This window comes from Capricornis sumatraensis, chromosome 2 (genome assembly GCF_032405125.1).
Source record: "Capricornis sumatraensis isolate serow.1 chromosome 2, serow.2, whole genome shotgun sequence".
NCBI lineage: Eukaryota > Metazoa > Chordata > Mammalia > Artiodactyla > Bovidae > Capricornis > Capricornis sumatraensis.
Window position 1 is genome coordinate 150,281,312 of NC_091070.1, and position 26,438 is coordinate 150,307,749.

A 26,438-nucleotide genomic window follows, 5' to 3' on the forward strand; every position below is an offset into this window, starting at 1 on the left:
TGGAAATGTGCCAAGTACTTGTTATTATGTCAAAATAACATAAGAACTACAGCCTTTCTTAAATAATACAAAATGTGAATGACTACTTAAAGGCCATTTGTTATATGTACTTCAGTATTTAGAAAAAAAATGTGACATTCTGGAGTCATCCATTTGATGACTGAAGGAGGACAGTGTAGAAACCATATCAGAATTATGAAGTATTTCTAGATCTTTAAAATATTATGCTGTTATCTTTTATTTTTCCTCAATTATATGTTTCAAGCTTGCTGCTAATTTAGAAAGTGTAATAAAACATTCTATCAGTGTAACAGGGGTCTAAATAATTTAAATTTTAGGTGTGAATCATATGTCCTATTCATGTGCTCCTTCTGTGGCCCATGTTTCTGTGCGTGAGTGTCTCATTGCAGTGGCTTCTCTTACTTCGGAGCACAGGTTCTAGGGCGTGCAGGCTACAGTAGTTGGGGTACACAGGCTTATTTGCTCCACGTGGTGTGTGGGATCCTTCTGGATTAGGAATCGAACCCATGTCTTCTGCATTGGGAGGAGGATTATTTACCACTGAGCCACTAAGGAAGCCCCAAACCTACATCATCTTAATCTTTAAGATAAACTTATGAAGTGGTATTCTTATCCTCATTTTATGAAGGGCCAGAAAACTTAAGTAAGTATAAATACGTAGCTCAGTGTCATATAGCTACTAAGTGATAGAGCTTGACTTTAAATGTAGGTTTTACATGATTCCTTTTGCATTGAATAATAAGCTCTCACAATTTTGGTAGATAACATTTTCCTGCACTGTCTATTTCGGTAGCTGTGTGTCACATACAGTGCATTAAATTAAAATTTTAATTCTCATTTACATTAGCCACTTTTCAAATGCCACTTTTCAAAGGTAGCTGGTAGCTACTTTATTGGACAGTGCAGCTATGGAACATTTCCATCATCATAGAAAGTTCCATACTAAGCTGTCCAAAGGACTTTGCATGGCATGCTTATCATATAATAAAATGGTAAAGGATGGCTGAAAGAGAGTGTCTTTGTCTTCTGTTTAGATAGCAGTCTATTTAGATTGCTTCCATAACTTGCTGACTAATATTTTTGAGATCTTCAGGATTTAAAATTTTGAATGGATTCATTAATGCTGTTAGTAAACAAAGAGGTTTATTCATTCTTGGACCTTGAGAACTGCTGTTGTAAAAAGCTATATAGTTCTTATTAAATGTTCTGGCATTTAAACAGGCTTCTCAGGCTCTTTGAGTTCTAAATGCTTGAAATTCTTTAGTAGGAATTATCTCAGAGTAACAAGTTAGAGTGAAAAAATTTTGAAGCAAAGATCTGTTATCTTCTGCTGTAATCTTAAATTTGTTTTCTTCCTTTTAAAGTCTTTTGAAACTGTTTCTGTGGAATCAGTGGACTCATCCAATGAAAAAGGTAATGGTTGAGGTACTTAAAACTTTAGTCAGACATTTTACAGTTACTTTTGATAAATGTTTTGGATTACTTAATCTCCTTGCTTAGTAACCGAAAATATTTATTTTAGACATAAGATGAATAATATGTAAAGTTTTACACATAAAACTTAAGGGGAAAAAACCTACTAGAGTAGATAGTGTGATGATAGAGACTGATCAACAGTTATATAGGGTTTGTAACTTGATAAATAATAGAAATATGCAGTAAGATTTTAAAATGTAATTTGAAATTATTTTCAACTCAAGCCGTGACCCTTTGTTTCTGAATTTGTCACATTTTTTTCAACCAGTTCTCATTGAAAAACATCTTAGGATTTTAATGCTTCTTTAAAGGTTTCATGTTATGAGCTCATATTTAATATATACTTACCTTGACATTTTTTTTATTTTCAGGAAGTTTTTCTCCTATAGAATTAGACAGCATGCTGTTAAAAAACACTAATTCTATAGAACTGGCTTTGTCATATGCTAAAACATGGTCAAAATATACCAAGAACATAGTCTCATGGGTTGAAAAGAAGCTGAACTTGGGTGAGTTGCCCTTTGGGGCATCTGATTAACTCTGGAACATAAGAACTAAATTCTTTGTGATTCATTTTCTACAGACTGTAAATAATGATTCCAAATTAGTAGTGCTTTCATTAGTGAATAAAATCATTGTCCATTTTCTCTTCTTGAAATAGGGAAGGCTCTCCTTAAAATAAATATATTTATTGAACATTGAACTGTGGACCAACCATTAGATCTGGGGACACAGTGACAGTGTACTGTCTTTGCCTTTAAAGAAGTTATACTCTAATAAGCAAAAAGAAATGCAATCAGATAATATAGTTAAAGGAGATAAAAAACAACTATCAGATAAAAATCTAGCTATCAGATCAGAAGGCAGTGGAAACATACATAAGGAACTTCTTGATAGCTAATATTTTCCCAGTGTTTTACAGTTAACAAAGTGCTTTCACATTCATTTTCTGATTTAATCCTTACCAAAACCCTGGGAAGTAGGCAAGACAAAATTCTTATTCCTGTTTAACAGAGGAGGTGAATGAGACAGGGAATTTGCCTAAGGTCAGCAGATTTGCCTAAGATCATTTTAGTAACTGGCAAACCACAGAATTTACCCAAAACCTGTGCTCTATTACATTATTTGCCTTTAATATGGGATGCCCATCAGATTCACCTAAATAGCCTTAGAAACAGATAATAAACAGGCGTAGGCCCCAGTCCCCTAGAGAGGTGAAATCTATGCAAGTGTATTTTGAAAGTTTCCCAGTTGATTTTGATGAATAATTTCAATTAAGAATCATAGCTTCATACCGTGATGCAAGGTAGTATTTGTGATCACTTTTTAATTGGGGAATTTTAAAAAAATTCCCTGGTGGCTCAGATGGTAAAGCATCTGTCTACAATGCGGGAGACCCAGCTTCTATCCCTGGGTTGGGAAGATCCCCTGGAGAAGGAAATGGCAATCCACTCCAGGACTATTGCCTGGAAAATCCCATGGACAGAGGAAGCTGGTAGGCTACAGTCCATGGGGTCGCAAAGAGTAGGACACGACTGAGTGACTTCACTTTCACTTTAATTGGGGGATTACAGATAATTTTAGAGTATGGAGAAGAAAAAGTAAGATGGACTTACCTTCTGATGCCTTCTTTGACCTTTTCAGAATTGGAGTCCACTAGAAATATTGTTAAGTTGGCAGAGGCAACTAGAACTAACATTGGACTACAGGTAGGTGGTCAGTGAACTACTAGGGTTTTATACCAAGCAGTTACTCAGCTCCTGATAATACCATGTAAAATCAGAAAATTTTGTCCTTAATATAGGAAAGAACTTGAATGCTAAATAACCTTTTTATTGACAAGATAAAATCTTTTTAAACTTACAGAGATACTCATTATGAAGAAGCTAAGAAATTTACAGTTTTATATATATATGAATATTAATTATCTTGTTAGCTACTAATTTTGCTGACTAGTTTAAGAATTACTTATTATTAATTTTCTTCAGTATTTTTTCATATGGTCATACTTATGAATAGTCATTTTTCTGAAAAAAATTTAAACTTAAAAATTTCTTTTTTTGAAGAAAGATAACGGGGGAGGATCTAGACCTCTAGTACATTTCTATTGGAAAATTTTCTTTTCAATTTTAAATTCTAGGAGTTTATGCCACTGCAGTCTTTATTTACCAATGCCCTTCTTAATGATATAGAGAGTAGTCACCTTTTACAACAAACAATTGCAGCTCTTCAAGCCAACAAATTTGTGCAGGTAAAAATTTATATATACACTATACTTTTTATTTTTTTAAACAGCAGTGTACCTTTAGAAAACAGCTTTTTTCTCTCTCTTCTTTTTTTTTTTGTTGTTGTTGTTTTAAAATACCCTTGGCAGCCTCTGCTTGGGAGGAAAAATGAAATGGAAAAGCAAAGGAAAGAAATAAAAGAACTTTGGAAGCAGGAGCAAAATAAAATGGTTAGTATTATAATAGTTTCATCTATTTGTGAATATCTAAAAATCATGAGCAATCTTTCAGCATATATACCCTGGGAAGATGCATATCTTATTCTATAGTTTATCTAAAATGCAGTCATAACTGTCTTGCTGAATATGCTAAAGAGACTTGTACATTAGGATTTTTCTTATTTTGTATTTAATACTCTTTTTTATTCTGTGTAGCTTGAAACAGAGACTGCTCTTAAAAAGGCAAAATTGTTGTGTATGCAACGTCAAGATGAATATGAAAAAGCAAAGTCTTCCATGTTTCGTGCAGAAGAAGAACATCTGAGCTCAAGTAGTGGATTAGTAAAAAATCTCAATAGGCAGCTAGAAAAGAAGCGAAGGCTGGAAGAGGAAGCTCTTCAAAAAGTAATCATCTTTTTTGTTATTTGTTACTATTGAATTAGCAATAATCTGCTAAGGCTTCAGTTCTCAAATTTTAACCTGCATCAGGACCACCTGGAAGACTTGTCAAAACAAACTGCTGGGCCATGTCCTCAAAATTTCTGATTTAGTAGGTCTGGAGTTGGCCCCAGACAACTTGGATCTCAGAGAAGTGCCCAGGACTGCTGCTGCTGCTGCTGCTGGGGATCCACACTTTGAGAACCACTGTGCCAAGAGATTTTTGCTTATATTTTGAATATTGGGGTTTATTTGTGAAGAAAGTATCTCAGGGCAATCGTTTAATATTTTCTGCTTGACTGTTCAGGAGGTTCACCATTTAGGCAACTGGCTATATATGTGTACTTATTCTAGTACCTGCTAGCAAGACTAGGCAGAAGCTTTGTATTATTAATATTCATGAAATATAATTGATAAATTCTGTAAGAAGATTATAGGAAATGGTAAATATAAATAGAAAAGTTTATTAATGGACATTTATTTTATAGACAGTGTACTAATTGTAAATTATGCTTAACTATTCATAGAAGTCAGTTGTCCTTGAATTGCTGACCAAAACAGAATATTTCTCTTTAGGAATATTCTATCTAAAACATAGAATGTTTCAGAACTTTCATGCATAAGCCATTTCAATCATTTAAATTGAGCTTTACTAGAATAAGTATATTTATTTTAAAATATAGATTCAGCGAACCAGCGTCACTTTTTTCTCTGATAACTCCTAAAGGTAGAAGAAGCAAATGAACTCTACAAAGTGTGTGTGACAAATGTTGAAGAAAGACGAAATGATCTAGAAAATACCAAAAGAGAAATTTTAACACAACTCCGTAAACTTGTTTTCCAGTGTGATCTTACCCTTAAAGCTGTAAGTAATTTCTTCAGTATTTCAAAGAGAAAAAAAATTAAGTCTGTACATCTGTAGATATACAGACTGTATAACCTCTAGAATACTTGATGAGTTGCAATTCTTACAGGATTTAATTTCTGAGATTATAGGAAAGTTTAGAGTTTGAAAGTTGACTCTCAGTTTTTAATTCTAGTATGTGGTTTGAGCTCTTATCTATTCTCTTCTCCATGGATTGATGATTTGTTTGGTTAAAATTGAAGGGTGAATGTTTGAAATTGCCTGTAAGCCACTCTTTCTTGGGTTGACTAACAAAATGGATTTAATCCCTGAAACATCTATCAGCACAGTGAGATCTGTTCTCCAGAATTTGAGTAAACTAAATATTGAAATTGAACCCAATGGTTTATTTGAAGACAAGGCATTCATGTATCTCTTTAAAATGGCTTTTATTAAAAATTTATGTGCAAAATACAGTCAACTTTCCATATTCATGGGTTCTACATGAGTGGATTCAGCCAACTGTAGATTGAGAGTATTCAGGGGAAAAAAGATTTCCAGAAACTTTCAAAAAAGCAAAACTTGAATTTGTCTGCATTGGTAACTATCTACATAGCATTTAATTATATTTAATAGCTGTTTGCATAGCATTAGGTATTATAAATAATGTAGAGAAGATTTAAAGTCTGTAGAAGGTTATGCCTAATTTACATGCAAATACAGTGCCATTTTATATAAGGAACTTATGCATCCATGGGTTTTTGGTATCCATGAGTGGTCCTGGAAACAATTCTCTTAGATACTGAGGGATGCCTGTACTTGTTTTTGGCATACATTTCACAAGTTTTAAAGCATATATAAATTTCTATAATCACTACCGTCACAGTTAGGATTCGAAATAATTCTATCACTCCAATAAAATTTCCTCATGGTACCCATTTGTAGTCACACTCTCCACCTATCCCTTATCCCTGGCAAGTATTGATCTGTACTCCATCTCTGTAGTTTGATCTTTTCCACAGTGTCCCATAAATTGAATTATAATATGTATCTTTTGAAGACTGGCTTCTTTCACTCAGCATAATGCTTTTGAGATTCATCAGTGTTATGCATGTATCAATAATTCATTTCTTTTTATTGCTGAGTAGTATTCCACTGTGTGAATATACCGCAGTGTTTATCCATTCACCAATTGGACAGTTGCAGTTTGGGGTAATTAAGAATAGAGTTACTATGAATAGTCATTTACAGTTTTTGTGTGAATGTAAGTTTTACATTTCTGGGGTAAACACCGAGGAGTGAGATTACTGGGTGGTACGGTAAATGTTTGATTTTGTGAGAAGTCGCCAAACTGTTTTTAGAGTTTTCCATTGTAACTAGCAATCTGTGAGAGCTGCAGTTGTTCTGCATCCTTCACAGCACTTGTCAGTTGTTGGTTTTATGTTTTAGCTGTCCTTAGGTATGTAGTGGTAGTGATTTTGTTTTGAGAATGACTTATGATATAGAGCATCTTTTAAAGGGTGAGTGTGCAATCTCTGTTTTGCCTGTTCTTTTGGATTATTTTCTTATTGTTGAGCTTGCATATATTGTCTTCCAGTTTGAAGCTTCTCTTTATTCTTTTAGCAGTGTCAGGGAACAAAAGTTTTAATTTTGATGGAATCTTACTTAACAGTTTCTCCTTTATGAGTCATGCTCTTGGGTTAGATAGAGTGCTTTATCTAACCCAAGATCTCAAAGACTTCTTTGGTTTTCTATAAAAATTTTATAGTTTGATATTGAGAAATGATCCATTTTGAGTTAATTTTTTATAAAGTGAAGTATAAATTGAAGTTCATTTTTTGCATATGGATGTCACATGAAAATTATACTCATGGAACTTTATTTTATAGTGGTGACTGAATGTTGGCATGGAGAGGTCAGTGTCATTGAAAAATGGATTACCTAGATTTCCTGAGAGAAGGCACCAGGATTGGTGAAGTAGAAGCATGAGGGAGGGGAGAAGCAAATATGAAGCCTTTATTAGGTTTTCTGAGGGAAAATCTAGGTAGGACAGGATAAGCAATATAGGATTGTCTAGTTTGAGTTATTCCAGTGGGCTTTGGGGAATAAGGATGGCCTGAAACAGGGAATAGGAATTGATACCTGACCTGGAATGATTTAGGGCAGGGGAAAATACTGGCTTGGTGTGTGAGAGTTAGAGATGGTTGGAGTTACATGTGAAAGACATGTGTGTCCCCAGCTAAGAATTGGCTAGCATTCAGAGGAACAGAAGTCCCCAGTCAGCAAGTTTTTAAAGATATTAAATGATCATAAAATACAGAAAATAAAAAAGGTGATTAATACTTGTTTGCTTGTTCTATTACCATTTGTTGAAGACATTGTATCATCACCAGTGAATCGTCACCATTGAATTGCCTTTGAACCTTTGTCAACATTCAATTGACCATATTTTTTAGTTCTATTTCTAGATTCTCTATTTTGTTCTGTGGATATATAATATATATGTATCTATCCTTTTGTCAGAACACTACTATATTGATTACTGGTGTTGTCTAGCAAAGTCTTAAAATCAGTTACTATGTTACTATAAGTCTTCCAGTTTTATTCTTTTCAGAATTGTTTTGAGTATTTAACTCTTTTGTAAAAATGTTAGAATCAGTGTGTCTGTATCTACAAAAAAAAAATCTTGCTAACATTTGAATCGGAATTGCATTAAATTCAGCTTAGGGAGAATTGACTATATATGTATCATCCTAACTATGTATCAGTGCAGTTCAGTCTCATAGTCATGTTCGACTCTTTGCGACCCCATGAATTGCAGCATGCCAGGCCTCCCTGTCCATCACCAACTCCCGGAGTTCACTCAGACTCACGTCCATCGAGTCCATGATGCCATCCAGCCATCTCATCCTCTGTCCCCCTTCTCCTCCTGCCCCCAATCGCTCGAGCATCAGAGTCTTTTCCAATGAGTCAACTCTTGGCATGAGGTGGCCAAAGTACTGGAGTTTCAGCTTTAGCATCATTCCTTCCAAAGAAATCCCAGGGCTGATCTCCTTCAGAATGGACTGGTTGGATCTCCTTGCAGTCCAAGGGACTCTCAAGAGTCTTCTCCAACACCACAGATCAAAAGCATCAATTCTTCGGCGCTCAGCTTTCTTCACAGTCCAACTCCCACATCCATACATAACTATGTATAGAGTTCTCCAATCCATGAACACAGTATGTGTCTCCATTTATTTAGGTGTATATTATTTTTAATCAGCACTTTGTAGTTTTTAATGTTTCTTTCCCATGTTTTGTTAGATTTAAACCTATGTATGTATGTATATATTTATTTGAGGGGTTCATTGTTAATCTGATATAAGTACATGATATTTGTGTACATGTGTATATGTATATATGCATACACACATGCTTATTTAATTTCAAATTCAGTTGTTCATTGTTACTGTTGAAAAATATGAGTTATTTTCGTATCTTGATCTTGTATTTTGCAACCATGCTAAACTCACTTATTACTTTTAGGAGCTTTTTTTGCAGAATCATAGGGTTTTCTTACATAAAAAAATCATGTTTTCTGCAAATAGGGACAGTTTTCTTTCTTTCCAAACTCTGTTCCTTTTTTTTTTTCTTATTACACTGGCTAGATATTAAAATTCATTGTTGAATAGAAGTGGTGAGATAAGACATCTTTGTCTTAATCTTAGGAAGAAAACACTTAGTCTCTCACCGTTAAACATGATAGCTGTAGGGTTTTTTAAAATACTTACTTTTAATTAATCTATTTGGCTGCACAGGGTCCTAGTTGCAGCATGAGGGATCCTCAATCTTCGTTGTGGTGTGTTGTTCAGTTGCTAAGTCATGTCTGACTGTCTGTGACCCCATGGACTGCAACACGCCAGGCTTCCCTATCTTTCAGCGTCTCCCACAGTTTGCTCAAATTCATGTCCATTAAGTCGGCGAGTCTGTCTACCCATCTCGTCTTCTGCTGCCCACTTCTCCTTTTGCCTTCAATCATGAGGTCTCTTTAGTTGTGGCATGTGAACTCTTAGTTGCGGCAGGTGGGAAATGGTTCCCCGACCAAGGAGCAGACCCAGGCCCCCTGCACTGGCAATGCAGAGTCTTAGCCACTGGGCCACCAGAGAAGTCCCTGTAAGATTTGTTATTTTTTGAAGATACCTTTTATCATGTTAAAGAATTTCAATTTTTTTCTAATTGTTGAGAATTTTGTCATGAAAATATTGGGTTTTGTCATATGATTTTTTTTTTTTTTGCATCACTTGATGTGATAATAGAGTTTTTCTTCTTCAGTCTGTTAATATGATGAGTTACTTCATAATACTGATACTGATATTTAAGTTTTGATCTATCCTTGCATTCTTGGGATAAGCCACTTTTGTTTGTGACACATTGTTCCTTTTATAAATTGCTGGATTCAGTTTGCTGATATTTTGTTGAATAGTTTTTTCTTCTCTGTTTATGAAAGATATTGGTATTCTGGTTTTGTTTACTTTTTTTTTTCTTATACTGCCTTTATCTGATTTTGGAATCAGGGTAATTCTGACCTCATAAAATAAGTTGGGAAGTGTTGCTTCCTATTTTATTTTCTGGAAGAGATTGTATAGAATTGGTGTTATTTCTTTAAATGTTTTGTGGCATTTCCTGGTGGAAGTAGTTGGCTTGGAGTTTTCATTTTTTTGGAAAATCTTTCCCTGTGTATTCAGTTTCTTTTGATATAGGCCTGTTTGAATTTGTTCTTTTTTACGTGAACTTTGGTAGTTTGTGGAATTAGTTCCACCCTTTCATCTAAGTTATTGTATTTATGTGTTGTTTAGTGTGTATTTAGTGTTGTTTATAACTCTTAACCTTTCAGTGTCTCATTGAGCTGTAGTGATATCCTCTCTTTCCTCCCTGATGTTGGTAATATGTGCCTTCTCTCTCACTTCCTCTCTCTTTGGTTAGTCTGCCTAGAGGTTTATAAATTTTGTTGATCTTTTCCAAGAGACAGCTTTAGCTTTCATTGGTTTTTCTCTACTTTTCTTCTTAAATTTTTTTTCTGCTTTTTTTGGTTCCTTTCTGCTTACTTTAGGTTTATTTTGCTTTTAGTTTTCCTTTTAGTTTCTTAAAGGTAGAAACTTAGATTGTTCATCAAGACCTCTCTACTTTTTTAATATAAATAGTTAATGATTTTAATTTCTCTCTAAGCACTGCTTATCTACATCCCACAAATTTTGAATTTGGATTTTCATTTTTATACAATTCAAAATATTTTCTAATTTTCCTCAAGACTTTGATATTACCTGTGGATATTGTAGAAGCTTGTTTAATTTCTAATTATTCGAGGATTTTCTAGACATTTTCCTGATATTGATTTCTAGTTTAATTCTGTTATAGTGAAACAAATACTTTATCTTGGTACTGTTCATGTATTCACTTGAAAGAATGTATATTCTGCTGTGGTTGGCTGGAGTAACCTATAAATGTAGATTAGTTCCTCTTGGTTTATGGTATTATTTATTTCTTCCATATCTTTGACGATTTACTTTTTGTTTCTGTCAATTACTGAGAAAGGAGTTTTGACGTTTTTAGCATACTATATATTTTTAATTCTTTCAGTTTTTCCTTTATATATTTTGAATGTCTCAATTGCTTATATACACTAATGATTATTATATATTCTTGGTGAATTGGTCCTTTTATCTTTATGAAATGTGTCTTTTTATCCTGGTAATTTTTCTTGCCTTTTACTCTACATTACTTAATATTGATAGAAGTAGTTAAGGTTTCTTTTGAGCATTTTTAGCATGGTATATCTTTTTCCATTCTTTCACTTTTAACTTAAACACGTATTTTACATAAAGTTATTATAGCATAGTGTTCAGTGTTGACTTTTTAAAAATCTCCATCTTTTGAGTGGAATGGTTAGACCATTTATATTTAATGTTAAATATATGTGCAAATTTAGGCCTACTATTTTTTGTTCTCTCTTTGTACCTTATGTTTCCCTTCATCTGTTTCTCTTTTGATGCCTTTTTTGTATGAATCAACAATTTTTTAGAATTACATTTTAATTGATCTATTTAATTTATTTATTATAGACTTAATTTAATGTTTTATTTATATATTAGAATTATATTTTAATTTATCTAAAATGATTGTCTAAAGTTTATTGTATATATTTTAATATATCTATTGGGTCTTTGATTATATCTGTTCATTTGTATAGTGTTTTTTCTTTAAATGGGTGCACTAAGATTATAATGGCTGCATTTTCAGTTTACTTTGAACTAATATTTTACCAAGTTCAAATGGAATGTAAGAACCATACCACCATATAAGTTATTTTATTCATTTTTTGTTGTGGTTGATATCTACATACATTGTTGTATGATCTGCATACATTGACAACCTTACCAGACAAACTCACAGTTTTGGTTTTCAGAAGTCTCAAAGTTTAGAGAGTTTAAGAGAATAAAACTAGTCTTTGAATTTATCCAGATATTTACCATTTCTGTTATTATTCTTTCATTCTGAGGTTCCATCTTCTCTCCCATATAATTTCTCTTTTGTCCAAAGAACTTCTTTTACCATTTATTCTATAGTTGGTCTACTGGTGATGAATTCTCTTGGTTGTCTTTCATCTGAGAATGTCTATTTCATCTTCATGCATGAAGAATATTTTCACTGAATTTAGAATTCAGTTCTTTTAACACTTTATTTATAAAAATGTTATTCCACTGCCTCTGGCATCCAGAATTTCTATGCATAGAAACTTGAATCATTGTTCCGCTAATATGGAGCATGTTGTTTTTCTTTGTCTGCTTGCAAAAATTTTTCTTTGTCTTTGGGTTTCAGCAGTTTGATTACAATGTATTTGGATGTGGCTTTTGTTGAGTTTCTCCTGTTCTTAGATCTACAGATTTAACTCTTTCAATGTGTAAGAAGTATTTGGCTATTTTTCCTTCAGATTTTTTTTTTTTTTTGGTAACAGTCCCTCGTCTTCCTCTAAGACCCTAAAGACTCAAATGACAGACCTTTTGTTATTATCCCACATGTAGGACCTTTTTTCCCCCAATCTTTTTTTCTCCTGATAGTTTATGTTGTTCTACTGATCTTTCTTCAAGCTCAGTGACTTTTTTTGTTGTTATCTCCATTTTTCCATACAGTCAATCCACTGATTTTTTTTTTTTTTTGGAAATTTTTTTAGTAGTAAAATTTCCTCTTGTTTCTTTTTTATGTCTTCAAATTCTCTGCTGAGACTTCAGTCTTTCCACATTTTGATATTGTTGGCCCTTATTTCTTGAAATGTACTAATATCTGCTTTAAAGTCTATGGTAATTCAAATAGCTGAGTCATCTCAGTGTTGGTATCTGTCTTTTTTCTTATGAGTTGTTGAGATTGTCCCAGTTCTTTGTATGACAAGTAATTTTTAATGATATCTTAGGCAATTTCAGTATTACCTTATGTGACTCTGGGTTTTCTTTATAACCTGTATTGAATGTTGATTCTTAAAAAATTTAGCAGGCTGTTGATCCAGCTAGGTTCACTCTTCAACTAAGGACTCCCTTTGAGGCCTTCTGGCTGGGAAACTGAAGTCAGCCTAGTCTGCTGCTTTGAGAGCTGAGTTGGGGAAGGATAAAGAGAAAGAAACAACAGGAATTTCAGACTCCTCACTCTTCAGAAACAGTTACAGAAAAGAATTCCCTCAGCTTTAGACGTCTGTTCTGCTGCTACTGCCCTCACTCACACTGCCACAGGACTTCATCTTAGGGCTTGGGGCAAGAGAGAAGACAAACATACAAAAGAAACTAGAGAATTTCCCCAACTCTTTCAGTCACATGTATTTGAGTAGGAGTAGTGTACTGACTTGGAAATACTAGCAGGAAAAAAATAACAGGAAGCATACCACGGATTGGTCAAAACTTGATTTGTAGTTTGTTTCCACAATCTACTTGCTGCCATTTACTTTTCAGAGCCCTCAGATAGCTAATCCATGCATTCTGTCCAGGGTTTTTAGGGAAACTGAGTGAGAGACTTTGGAAGTGAGCTTATTCCATTTGAATCACAAACCTTCCTTATAATATTTCTGGGTGTTTAAAATTGTATCTCATTTGTTTATCAAATTCTGATTAATTAATATGTGGTTAATTTACAGAGTCAATTTTAATAAAAATATTTAAAAGAATTACAAAATCCCAGGATTCAGAATTCCTGTGTAAGTTATTTAAGCCAACTTTTTACCTTTCACAAGTCCTTTTACCTCAAACAGTAGCTAATGATAGTTAAGATTATGTGTTTGCCAGTGTATTGAGCTGTTTGTCTTCATTAACTCATTTAATTACCACAAATCATATTGGGTAACTATAATTGTTTTAAGCTCCATTTTACTGATGAGGAAACTAAAGTGTAGAAAATCTTTCTTCTCCAAGTGTATTCCTTGTACCAGTCACGTTCTCGTTACTTTGGAAGTACTATGAGGAATGCAGAATTTTGGATTTTGGCCTAGACTTTTGATATCAGAATCTGTATTTTGAACAGGATCCCCTACAAGATTTATTGCACATTAACTTTTTTGGAAACAAATGTTTAATGTAGTTATAAACAACTTGATATCAAAGTCACCCACCATATAAGTTGGAAAGCCAGACTTGAAGAATGACTTCAGAGCTGTTGCTTCTAAATACTATGCTATCTTGCTGTGAATGATTACCCAGCCTTGATTTGAACAACTCCAGAATTAGTATGACATGTATATTGAGCTTTAAAAAAAAATCCGTTTTCTTATAGACCTTTCAAGTTGTGCTGTATTGATATAATCCCTCTTCCACAAGATAGCACTTTAAATATCTGTCCCTGGACTTTTTTTCAGACTAAATACCCTCAAATCTGACTACTGCATATAATATAGTTTTGAGTTCTCTCATGAGCTTAATCTTATTTGTCTGCCTCCATTTAAAAAAGTGATGCTGTTTGGTGATCCAACAATTATGATTTCTTTTAATTTGATGTGATATAAATAAGAAGTTACCTAATTTTGTTGGAGAAGGACATGGCAACCCATTCCAGTATTCTTGCCTGGAGAATCCCATGGAGCCTGGCAGACTGCAGTCTATGGGGTCGCAAGAGTTGGACATGACTGAGCAACTAAGCACACAATTTTGAATATAACATTTGTATTTGTTAATGCCTATTGTTCAGTTGCTAAGTTATGCCCAACTCTCTGTGACCCCATTGATTGTAAGTGCCAGCCTCCTCTGTCTTCCAGTATCTCTTGGAGTTTGCTCAAATTCATGTCCATTGAGTCAGTGATACTATCTAACCATCTCATCCTCTGCTGCACCCTTCTCTTTTGCCTTTAATCTTTCTCAGCATCAGGGTCTTTTCCAGTGAGCCACCTCTTTGCATTAGGTGGCCAGAGTTTTGGAGCTTCAGCTTCAGCATCCGTCCTTCCAGTGAATATTCAGGGACCCCCCTAAAGGGTTGATTTCCTTTAGGATTGACTGGTTTGATCTCCTTGGAGTCCAAGGGACTCAGTAGGGTCTCTTCTCCAGCACCACACTTCGAAAGTATCAGTTCTTTGGTGCTCAGCCTTCTTTCTTTATTGTCCTACTTTCAACATCCATACTTGACTACTGGAAAAACCATAGCTTTAACTATATGGACCTTTGTCAGCATAGTGATGTCTCTGCTTTTTATTTGCTGTCTAGGTTTCTCATAGCTTTTCTTCCAAGGAGCAAGCGTCTTTTAATTTCATGCCTGCAGTCACCATCTGCAGTGATTTTGGAGCCCAAGAAAGTAAAATCTGTCACTGTTTCCACTTTTTTCCCTTCTATTTGCCATGAAGTGTTGGGACAAAATGCCATGCTCTTAGTTTTTTAAATGTTGACTTTCAAGCCAGCTTTTTCACTCCTCTTTCACCCTCATCAAGAGGCACTTTAGTTCCTCTTCACTTTGTGCCGTTAGAGTCATAATATGCATGATGATACCACTATTGTGATTGCCTACTATTTATTTAAAAGAAATATACAACAGATACCCGCTCTCAAGGAGTTTTAGCATTTATCTAGGGAGAGAGAATTAATACATCTGAAAAATTGTAGAGCAGTACTTATCCGTGTATGAAGTAGACTTTGAGGTACAAGTTCCCCAAACTTGAACAAATACACAAACTCCTGAAAATCACTACAGCATGTAATGTATAGTCTGTTTATGGGAAGTTTCTCCCTATGTATATTTGTGAGCAGAATTTCTTATTAGCTGGAGTTCTTTTGAACCAGTTTAATCAGTTTTACTCCTTCTCTATGACATCATTCACATGCAAATCTAAGCAGATATCAAATCCAGCATTCAGTTCTTGAATGTAGGTGCTTTTCCCCCAAGGTAAGAGCCATAATTTTCTCAGATTTCTTTGTTTTCTTCTCCATCAGAGAAGAATTGGGGAATTTTTGGTGACCATTTTGCATCACCATCTCTCAAATTGTTTTCAAAAGAATTTTGTTCTCACTCTAAGATCTATTATTATTACATCTATCATTGAAAAGAAAACAAAGTCATCTGAAATATAAAGATGCTGGACACTCAGTTATATTCACTCACTATCTTAAGGAAAATACATAAGTCAGTCCCAGCAAAATTGTAAGTTACATCATAAACATCAAGAATTACTCTGTATTGAATTAGGAAGTGTTGAAGGATATGAGATGTAGGATAATTACATTACTTAGGGCATTTCCAGGCAGTTGAGTGGCTAGGACTCCGTGCTTTCACCGAGGAGGGAAGTGAGTTCAATCCCTAGTCTAGGAACTAAGATCCTGGAATGCATGTATCTTGGCCCCCCAAAATTGCATTACCGTGAGAACAAGGAGAAATGACCAAACCAATTACCAAAGGACTAATTAAATTAACGGACTTTGAAGGATGGGAAACATTAGCACAAGAGGTTTTCCTTTCCTTTGAAAGAACATTCATGAAAATTTTATCTCTTTAAAAAATGTAGGACAGAAATATTGAACAGAAAATTTTAGATTATTGCTAATGTATATGAAACTTTTCCCATTGATTGGAAATTATGAAATACTCTATTTCAGCAACTCTCAGAAAAATTTGTGCTAATCTGTATGCCCATGGAGTAACTAAAGATTAAATGTAGATGATGAAAGCTGGGCATAGAGTTGAAAATCCTCCGTTCTTGAGTGAACAGTAACAGAAAACATGCAGGATTTCAGTATGACTTTGACTGATAACACTTTCTACTACTATTCATTTGGTCATTTACCCTTTATGAAGCACTTAGGCCACTGTGCTGTTATTCATTGGGGACCTACAAGAAAAGGACAAAGTCCCAGACTCAGGAGGGGATTAGGGGACAAAAAGATCTTAGAGACATGATGATTTTTGAAGTACCCATGAGCCACCCCAGTGAAGATTCCCAGCAAGTCCTGCAGGATCTACCCCATGGGGACTTCAATCTTCAGCATTTCTGTTAGGTGAGGGAGAAGACTGAATAATTTAGGGAAAAGAGATTTTAAGATTGGACTTCTGGTACATATAAGGCTTTATGTTTAAGTACCCATAGACAAACATCGGAGAAGGCAATGGCAACCCATTCCAGTACTCTTGCCTGGAAAATCCCATGGGCGGAGAAGCCTGGTAGGCTACAGTTCATGGGGTTGCTAAGAGTTGGACAGGACTGAGCGACTTCACTTTCACTTTTCACTTTCATGCATTGGAGAAGGAAATGACAACCCACTCCGGTGTTCTTGCCTGGAGAATCCCAGGGATGGCAGAGCCTGGTGGGCTGCCATCTATGGGGTCGCACAGAGTTGGATATGACTGAAGCGACTTAGCAGCAGCAGCAGCATAGACAAACATTAAGTGGATGAGTTGATTGATTATGCCTGTGTATTTATTTGACTTTTTTTAATTATTAGTGTTTCTAACTAGATTTAAAAAGTATTAAAAATGGACATACAGTTACCTTTAGGATCAAGAGAATTCAGTTCAGTTTACCATTAACCAGAGAATTCCCAATTACAGCTAATTGTTGGACTTAAACTTTACCATCCACAAGCTGAATTTCCCATGTTACTTGAAGGAGGAACTAGTGATTCTATTATGTGCACTTTTCAAATACTATTTATGCTGATGCCTAGTTATCCTTGGAGAATGCCTATCTACCTTGGAAAGGACTTAGAGTCTAATCAAAAGTTCAACATATCATCTGGTAATCAAAAGAGATGAAGAGGAAACATGGCAGTCTTTGAAATAACATTAAGCTGATCGAAATTTGGCATTCATTCACATTTCCCGCAGAGAAGTGGGAGTGGCATTTAGAAAAGTCAGATCATGTTACAAATCCTGTGCTGTGCTGTATGTTGTACTTAGTCACTCAGTCCCGTCTAACTCTTTGCAGCCCCATGGACTGCAGCCTTCCAGACTCTGACCATGGGGATTTTCCAAGCAAGAGTACTGGAGTGGCTTGCCATACCCTCCTCCAGGGGATCTTCCCAACCCAGGGATCGAACCCAGGTCTCCCGCACTGCGGGTGGATTCTTTACCGACTTAGTCACCAGGGAAGCCTCCACTGGCTTCCTGTTGTACTTACCTTGGTTTAGATGCCGTCTTCCCTGTTTGGCTTTATCTCAAAGTGAAACTCCACACTGACCTTTCATCTGTTTCTTGCGCATGACAGGTTCTTTCTTACTCACTTTTGCCCTGGGGTCTTTGCACTATCTCTTCTGTTTGTATTGATTTTCTCCCTGGAACTTCTCACTGGTTCTCTGTTATATCAGGTCCAGTTCAGACACTACCTCCTCAGAGAGTCGTTCACCAAACTGTCATATCAAAAGTACCCTTTTGCAAACACATACCTGATCATATTCCATAACCTGACAATCTTATATCATTGTAGCAGTTTTCAGTACCAGAAATTATCTTACTTAATTTGTCCTCTGTCTTCAACTCCCACCCTCAGGAAAATGCAAACTCTTATATGAGGACTGGGATTTCATCAATTTATTTGCTGTAATATACCCAAAACTTGGATTTTTATGAACATGAGAGTAGTTAATTCATGTACAGTTCTCACGATGGACCTGGTATATTATAAACACTCTGTCTGCTTATTTTTGTTGTTGTTCCTATAAGTGGCAGTCGTGACAAGTAGGCATGTTAGGCATTTGTAGAAATTCAATGGAATAATTATTTTGAATAGATTCAAGATAGTACCTAATTATAAAAACTGAGTGCTGTAGGACACATTATAAGTATAAAGCATTTCTATTTTTATAGGATTGAAGAAGTGAAACTCAAAATAATAGTGCTCTGATTGGAATTTTTCCTCCATGTTTTTCAGTGTAAACAGTTACGGTCAGACCATTAGAGTACAAAGCTGGGATCATCAGAAACACATCCATCTCCTAAAATTGTGAACCTGTAGGGGCATGGGTTGTGTTTTTAAACCTTTCAGATTAAAGCCAGCTTTGCTGGAAATGATTGATCCTAGATACTTGATTAAAACTACTTTCCGCGCCCCCCCTGCCCCAATTTAGTCCTTGTACAAAGTCAGGTGACATAGTGTGCTCACGATGATATTCACTGTTGAATTCTTCACTGTGTGGCCTTTTTCTTGGTACTATTACTTGAAATAAATGTGTATGTACATAGCATTCTCTGTAGCGTGACTCTTTTACCTTTTTGTTTTGTTTTGTTTGTGACCATAGGTAACAGTTAACCTCTTCCAGATGCAGCACCTGCAGGCTGCCTCCCTCTCAAGCAATTTACAATCTCTCTGTGATAGTGCCAAACTCTATGACCCAGGCCAAGAGTACAGTGAGTTTGTCAGGGCCACAAATTCAGCTGAAGAGGAGAAAGTTGATGGGTGAGAATTAACATATAGAAGAAATTGTTTCTCGATATAAAATCTTTATTGCTGAGTTTACTATCTGGTGTCAGGTGGTGTCGTTTCTAACACTGACAGCATTAACTTTAAAACTTTCTGAATTTTTAAAATATTTAAGATGTAACTGACTTAGAGTAAAGCTTTCCATTTTGACACAGAGCTATTTGAGATTTAGAAATCCACACAGGTTATACTTGAAAAGTTTAACCGTGTTATGAATAATTGACTGTATTTTTGCTCCTCTTTTTCAAGTTTCAACTGTAATAAATAAAAATGATTAATAAGTTTTTTCACATCTTTTAAGAAGTTCAACTGTATAATATGTTTCTTAATATTTAGTTTATTTAATTACTCTATTCGTTAAATTAACAGATATTTCTGAAAATAAAGTGGGCTGATGATTTGTCATTTTTCTGTATGAAGAATTTTATTTGGGTTTTCTTAGGAATGTAAATAAGCAATTAAGCAGTCCTCCCATTTCTGGATACGGACCTTCTGACTCTTTAGAAGATGTTGTACGCCTTCCTGACAACTCTAATAAGACTGAAGAGGACAGATGCTCTAACAGTGCAGATATAACAGGTAGTTTTTCACACTAAAAAGAGAACTAATTCATGAAAGCTAAATTGTTTAAATGTGATCATTAAATGAGTTGCAGGTCTGGAATTTAAAAATCAGGCCTTGAATTATAACCTTATGAAGCTTTATTCATAGTTGTGAGCACTGTGCCTGTCAGCTGTGTCACACTGTTAGAGAAGTTTGACTTGTCTCATTTTAAATAATGTCAGTATTTTGCCTCATGAAATTCATCTGTAGCCAAGTTTGACTTTAACTGTTTTTTTCTTAAAGGTCCGTCTTTTCTAAGGTCATGGACATTTGGAATGTTTAGTGATTCTGAGAGCACTGGGGGAAGCAGTGAATCTAGATCTCTGGATTCTGAATCTATAAGTCCAGGTACATAAGTATTAAGTCTAGAGTGAAAATTCAGTGAAAGATGAAAAGATTCCTTTTTGGGGATATCTTAGCTACTTTATTTTCCTTTTTCTTTTTTTTTTAATTGAAGTATAGTTAATTTGCAATATTGTGTTAGTTTTAAATGTCCAGCAAAGTGAATAGGTTAGACATATGTTTAGGTATATATCTGCATACTTTTTGGATTCCTTTCCATTATTGTTTATTACAAGATACTGAATATAGTTCATTGTGCTATACAGTAAGTCCTTGCTGTTTATAACTATCTTATTTTTATAATGAACTGTCTTAGAGAGAGAAATATGTACATGTATATGTACAGTTTAAATAAAAATCATAGAACAAACCCATACATATTCAACACCTAGCCTAACAAAACATTATGAGTATATTAGAAGGCCCCTGTGTATACCTCCTTGATAACCTTGCCTTGTCACTCACCAGATGAACCATCATCCTGAATTTTGTTTATCTTTCCCTGGCTATTTTAAATATTTTAGTATTCATGTAGTTGAGCTTTGCCCTCTTTGGAATACTAGGCAGACAGAATCATATTGTTCTTTTGTGACCTCTTTTATGAATTCTGAGATTCCTATTGATATGTGAGAAACTGTCTTTTATTTTATGCTATATGCTGTATAGTTTTCCATTCTGTGAACATAATTTATCTTCTATCTTTTGGGTTGTTTTGTAATTAATCACTGTAATGAGTCATAAAATGAATACCAGTTCTTGTGCCTGTGATAACTTACTCATTTTTTATAAATGTGCTTTAAGATACTTTGATAAAGATAATCTCATCCTCTTTAGAGAGGCAGAATAGATGTTTTGAATGCTCTATTAATGGCTTCAAAGAGAATGACTTGTAATACAGCTAGCAAGAGAAGAATGGGTCACTTGAACCCTTGAGGTTATTGCTTTCCATGTTCTTTCTCCTTCAGTCTTCTACCAAAGACTGCTCCAATCCTGTTCTTCCTGGCTAAGTTTCTTTCTCCTAGGATCTTGGCATTCCAGGAGATACGTTATAGGATTTAACCTTCCTCAAAATAAAAGACTAATGACTATTTCTTTGGTGTTCTACATAGTTCAGAAATTTTATTCATGTAAATATATCTTTGACTTTAAAGTTAGAAATGACTTCTGTGTAGCACTGGGGTTTACAGGCAGGTTGTCACCAACTAGTTTGAGGCCTACTTTAAAATTATCGCTGTTCAGGAACACTTTGGAGATGTGACTAACTATTTAACTGAATATTTATAATCAGCTTTATAAAAACAGGTTCTAGCTATTCCCATAAATTTAGACTCAGTCTGGAGCAAGCCCTAAATTATTTGGAATCCTGTAAGACTTCATGTGATAAAGATGAAAACTTGGAATCTGGTCACATGATAAATGGGTAAAGACCCAAGGATGCGTAGCCTTGTGACAGCCATCCTCAGACACTGGAAGTGGAAAGGGATGAGAGTCAGAGTGCTTTGTGAGGAGACATGTGACCGGGGCTGGGATTTATAAGTGGTAGGTTTCTGCTCAGTAATGAAAGGAAGTCATTTTTACAATTGCTGCTGCTGCCGCTGCTTAGTTGCTAAGTCATGTCTGAGTCTTTGCCACCCCATGAATTGGGTGTTTCCCATTGGGTTCCTCTGTCCATGGGATTTATCAGGCAAGAATACTGAAGTGGGTTGCTATTCCCTATTCCAGGGGATCTTCCCAACCCAGGCGTCGAAACTCTATCTCCTGCTGGGCAGGGGGATTCTTTACCACTGAGCCACCTTGGGAGCCCTTGTTTTACAGTTATAGTAGTTTTAAAATGAACATGTGGCTTCATGATCTCTTAGTCATTTGGGGACACATTCAAAAGAAAAACTAGATGACCACCTTTTAAGCATAGTTTGAAGAGGGGAAGGAATCTTTCGAGAGAGAGGAAGTGGTTTAAATAATTAGTGAAGTACTTTCTAACTCTGAACTGAAGACTCTTAAAGCCGTGAGCTAAATGTAAACTTCCACTTAGAGACAGCCCTGTTTGTAGGGTCAGCACGGAGCAAATAAACCTCATTACCTGGTTGGGCTGCTTCCGAACACGCTTTGAGACAACTGGTAGGTTCCTTGGCTGACAAGTTATGTCATGAACTCTTAGCTCCTGGCCAGGATCATTGTTCCTGGTTCTCAGGCTCCTGTCTTATTAGTAACATAAATGTGATGGTACTGTTATATTGCTGTGTTTGTAGATTTTTGTATATTTTATTATAGAAAGCTTTAGGGTACACTATATTTCTTTATCACTTAATTCAACAAACAAGTAATGACAGCTTTACTATTCCGTCAGATATTAGATATAAGGCTTGAATAGAAAATACTCTCTATTCTTGTAGAGTTTATAATCTCTAACACTATCAGAAGTTGACAATTGAGGTCTCATTGGAATGTGTGACCCTCAGTTTGTTTTAGATTTATTTGGAAAAGTCAGATTTGGCTCATTGTCTTTTGTTCTCAGTAATAAGTATTAGGACCCTGTGTATCCACAGTCTGAATGGAAGCAAATGTTGATACTGTAGCTAATAAAACAGCATGACTTGCGTTATTCAAAAAATGCTGTCATTACCTATTTCTTAAACTCTCAATGAATTTTCTTTTAGGAGACTTTCATCGGAAACTTCCACGAACTCCATCCAGTGGCACCATGTCTTCTGCAGATGATCTGGATGAAAGAGAGCCACCCTCCCCTTCAGAAGCTGGTATTACTCTCACCTGAATCACATTTCCACTAAACTAGTTGAATCAGTAGCACTGCATGATATTAGGAAGAAGTAGTATGGTTTAAAGAATTACTTTACTGTGTATTAAACAAAAGGCATTATATTGACTTAGATATATCCCAACAAATTATTTATGAGTTCATAGTGTATTAATCAAATGTTACAAATAAAAATATAAGAATAAGCAGGAAAACTATTAGAGCTAAAATGTGTTGGTGTGATGCTCAAATAGGCTAGATATTTTTTAAAATATATATTTATTTATTTTTGGCTGCATTGGGTCTTAGTTGTAGTATGTGGGCTTGGTAGTTGCCCCATAGCATGTGGGATCTTAGTTCCCCCAACCAGGGATCAAACCTGCGTCCCCTGCATTGGAACACAGATTCTTAATCATTGGACCACCAGAGAAGTCCAAAAGGCTAGATATTTTTATCTTTCAGAAACTTTATAGCGACTTAATTGTTCAGAGTGTACAGAAGAAATTCTGTTTCTGAGAATTTCTATATGAGAAAATCCTCTTCAAAAGAAATAGTGTAAGAAGCTAGGCAGGAAAAGTAAATAAAATACACGTACTTCTTGAGGGCAGGGAAATCTATGGATATGGAAGGACATAAAAGAGCAGTCAGTTACGTTAATGGCTTCACTTGAGACCTCCCGATACTTGTTTTGGCATCATTTTCTAAAATAATACAGAATACCTGACCTCTGGTAGGATATTTATAGATAACTACTATTATCTGTAATTTTATAATAAATCAAGTATAGCTTTATCATTAATGCGAATAATCCTGACACACTAAACTCATAGAGCTAGTTTTCTTCCAAACTTTTATAAGGTCCTTCTCTAAGAATGTAATGGCGCCTGTGAAATGAAGGTCTTGTTAATAACTGTAAATTTTCTAATTCTGGAAACCTTGTGCCATGGTATTTTAGAAGTATGTTATTGGTTTGATGATGATTTTTACTCATAGCTTAAATGTTTGATGAATGTGTGCCTTATAAGGGATCTGTACATTTGGTGCTTATTTTGATGTTACAGACTAAAGTCATAACTTTTTGTAGTCTTATTTAAAAATCTTTTAAAGTGTAGTGTCATGTGGTATAGTTTTTTCTGTCCTGCTAACCATTCTTGTATACTACCCTGCTTCTGTTGGAAGGACCCAATTCTCTTGGAACCTTTAAGAAAACGTTGATGTCAAAGGCAGCTCTCACTCACAAACTTCGCAAACTGAGATCCCCCACCAAGTGCAGGGATTGTGAAGGCATTGTGGTATTCCAGGGTGTTGAATGCGAAGAGGTAAGATCTTTCTGAAATTATATTAGCCCTTTTATCCTTTTTGCTTTATACATTTTTGATATTAATTTTACCAGTTAAGATCTTTTGCAAATGTATTTTTAAAAAATTGAACCACAGTGTTCCTTCTATACTTTTATATTTTATTTTGCTAGCAAATGTATTTCAAACCCAAGTAATACCTTTTAAACTCATTTTTGTTATTTTATCACTCTACCTGTAGTTTGTCCTTTTGTGAACAGATTTAAGGTGAATTAACCATTTTAAACTGTCATTTTCTTGTAGTGTCTCCTTGTTTGTCACCGAAAGTGTTTGGAAAATTTAGTCATCATTTGTGGTCATCAGAAACTTACGGGGAAAATGCACTTATTTGGAGCAGAGTTCACACAGGTTGCAAAAAAGGAACCAGATGGCATCCCTTTCGTACTCAAAATGTGTGCCTCAGAGATTGAAAATAGAGCCTTGAGTCTACAGGTACACTATAATTTTTAAAGTTAATAATTTTAAAGCATAAATGTGATTTGTTCTAGTCATAAGGATACACTAAAGGAGAACAATGCTCTCAGTTTTTACTAAGTAACTGAATTTATTCAGATTTATTTGAAAAATATTACCTTATTTGGTCCTAGTTTTTTTCCTAAAATATTAGTAAGAATCAAAGTATATTTAGCTATATGCATTTAACCATTTGTACTGAAGCAGAATTTTTTGCAAATTTTTTTCTCTTTTCTCAAGGGAATTTATCGTGTATGTGGAAACAAAATCAAAACTGAAAAACTGTGTCAAGCCTTGGAAAATGGAATGCACTTGGTAGACATTTCAGAATTTAGCTCACATGATATCTGTGATGTCTTAAAATTATACCTTCGACAGGTAAAGTTTTTACCATTGAAGCTTACCATTAAATAGAGTAAAAATACAATTTGCAATTTGCTGATAATGTTTGCTGCACACATTTTTCATTGATATAAACCACATCAATATCTTTCCAATTATTAAAGTACAGATCAAAGAGTGTATAAAATGTATGTACAATTTAAAGACCCATAATAATAAAAATCCTCATTTTCCATCACTTAGCTCCTTAAAATAGAATATACCTGTACTTTGTAGAAGGCCCCTATATGCCACTCCACAGTTGCAGCCTGCAGCTCTACCCAGTGGTGTTTTGTAACCGTGTTAATACCTCCCTGTCTTTTCTTAACTGTTTTAATACCTGTTGTGTATTCCTAAATATTGTTCATATATTTAGGAATAGTGGTTTAGCCACAAAGTTGTGTCCAACTCTTGCAACCTCATGGACTGTAGCCCTCCAGGCTGCTCTGCCCGTGGGATTTCCCAAGCAAGAATACTGGAGTGGGTTGCCATTTCCTTCTCCAAGGGGAATCTTCCCAATCCAGGGATCAAACCCAGGTCTCCTGCATTAAAGGCAGATTCTTTACCAACTGAGCCACAAGGGAAGCCTCACAATATATGTACAACAGAATGTATCAAGTTCTAGAAAACTGAGTAGAAAGCATAAATCTAACTGTTTAAGGAAAGTTTACTATTCACACTGTTATATGAAGGATTCAGTAGTGGTTTGGCTTTAGTTTCGCTGATATTTTAAAATAGCTATTGGGGGAGGTTAGTGATCGAGGTGTGAATGCATTCAGGGAACATGAAGTTCACTATGGTTGGGGCATCAGTCAGGGATATCCTATAAGCTTAGTACTGCAAGTCAGCAGGAATGTGGTTAGCAGTGAAGTGCTTTATATTTTCTCTTTGTGCTCACTCTTGTACACGCTTGTTGCAGGAGTAGGTCTGAAAAAAATGCTGCTGTGGTGGATTAAGTGGCCATAGTGTCTCAGGCAGTAGCTCATGGAAGGGTTGCAGGAAGAATCAGCACTTTGTCATGATAAGCCAAGTTCAAAAGATCTGGGCCAGGGCCAGCTGCATTCTGTCCTTGGGTAAAGCTCTGTCTTTGAGTGAAAATGATGACAATTGCAGAGAGCATAGTAATGTTGGTCCTCAACATGTCCAACTCAGGAGCTCTGTTCTTCTGGGTCCTTTTTAATATGGGAAGAGCTGTCATCCTGGGATCTCTCTTCTCCACTCTTTTCTGTGAGGAACACCTGTCTTCTGTGTCATGTCTTCTTGTTTTTAATTTATTCTCCTGTTTTGGTCAGGGCCATCCTGGAGCAAAGTGGACTAAGACTAAACATTTGAAACTGTTTTATCTGTAAATGTCTTTACTTTGCTTCCTTGAATAAGAATGGAAGAGTGGGTAGTAAGGAAGGTTATAATATTCTAGGCTG

The 26,438-nt window shown here is 35.2% G+C and overlaps 1 protein-coding gene across 1 annotated transcript in view; it reads left to right on the forward strand.

Annotated features, from left to right (window-relative positions):
* ARHGAP29 (Rho GTPase activating protein 29) overlaps positions 1–26,438 on the forward strand; it is a 79,538-nt gene that overhangs the window by 41,365 nt on the left and 11,735 nt on the right. Inside the window, exons 6-19 of the mRNA XM_068965629.1 lie at positions 1,386–1,434; positions 1,869–2,006; positions 3,142–3,206; positions 3,638–3,748; positions 3,872–3,952; positions 4,157–4,345; positions 5,106–5,243; positions 18,944–19,101; positions 19,568–19,704; positions 19,972–20,076; positions 22,728–22,826; positions 24,005–24,144; positions 24,427–24,615; positions 24,877–25,014. Coding sequence (XP_068821730.1) covers positions 1,386–1,434; positions 1,869–2,006; positions 3,142–3,206; positions 3,638–3,748; positions 3,872–3,952; positions 4,157–4,345; positions 5,106–5,243; positions 18,944–19,101; positions 19,568–19,704; positions 19,972–20,076; positions 22,728–22,826; positions 24,005–24,144; positions 24,427–24,615; positions 24,877–25,014 — 1,737 coding nt within the window. The remainder of the gene's footprint in view (positions 1–1,385; positions 1,435–1,868; positions 2,007–3,141; positions 3,207–3,637; positions 3,749–3,871; positions 3,953–4,156; positions 4,346–5,105; positions 5,244–18,943; positions 19,102–19,567; positions 19,705–19,971; positions 20,077–22,727; positions 22,827–24,004; positions 24,145–24,426; positions 24,616–24,876; positions 25,015–26,438) is intronic.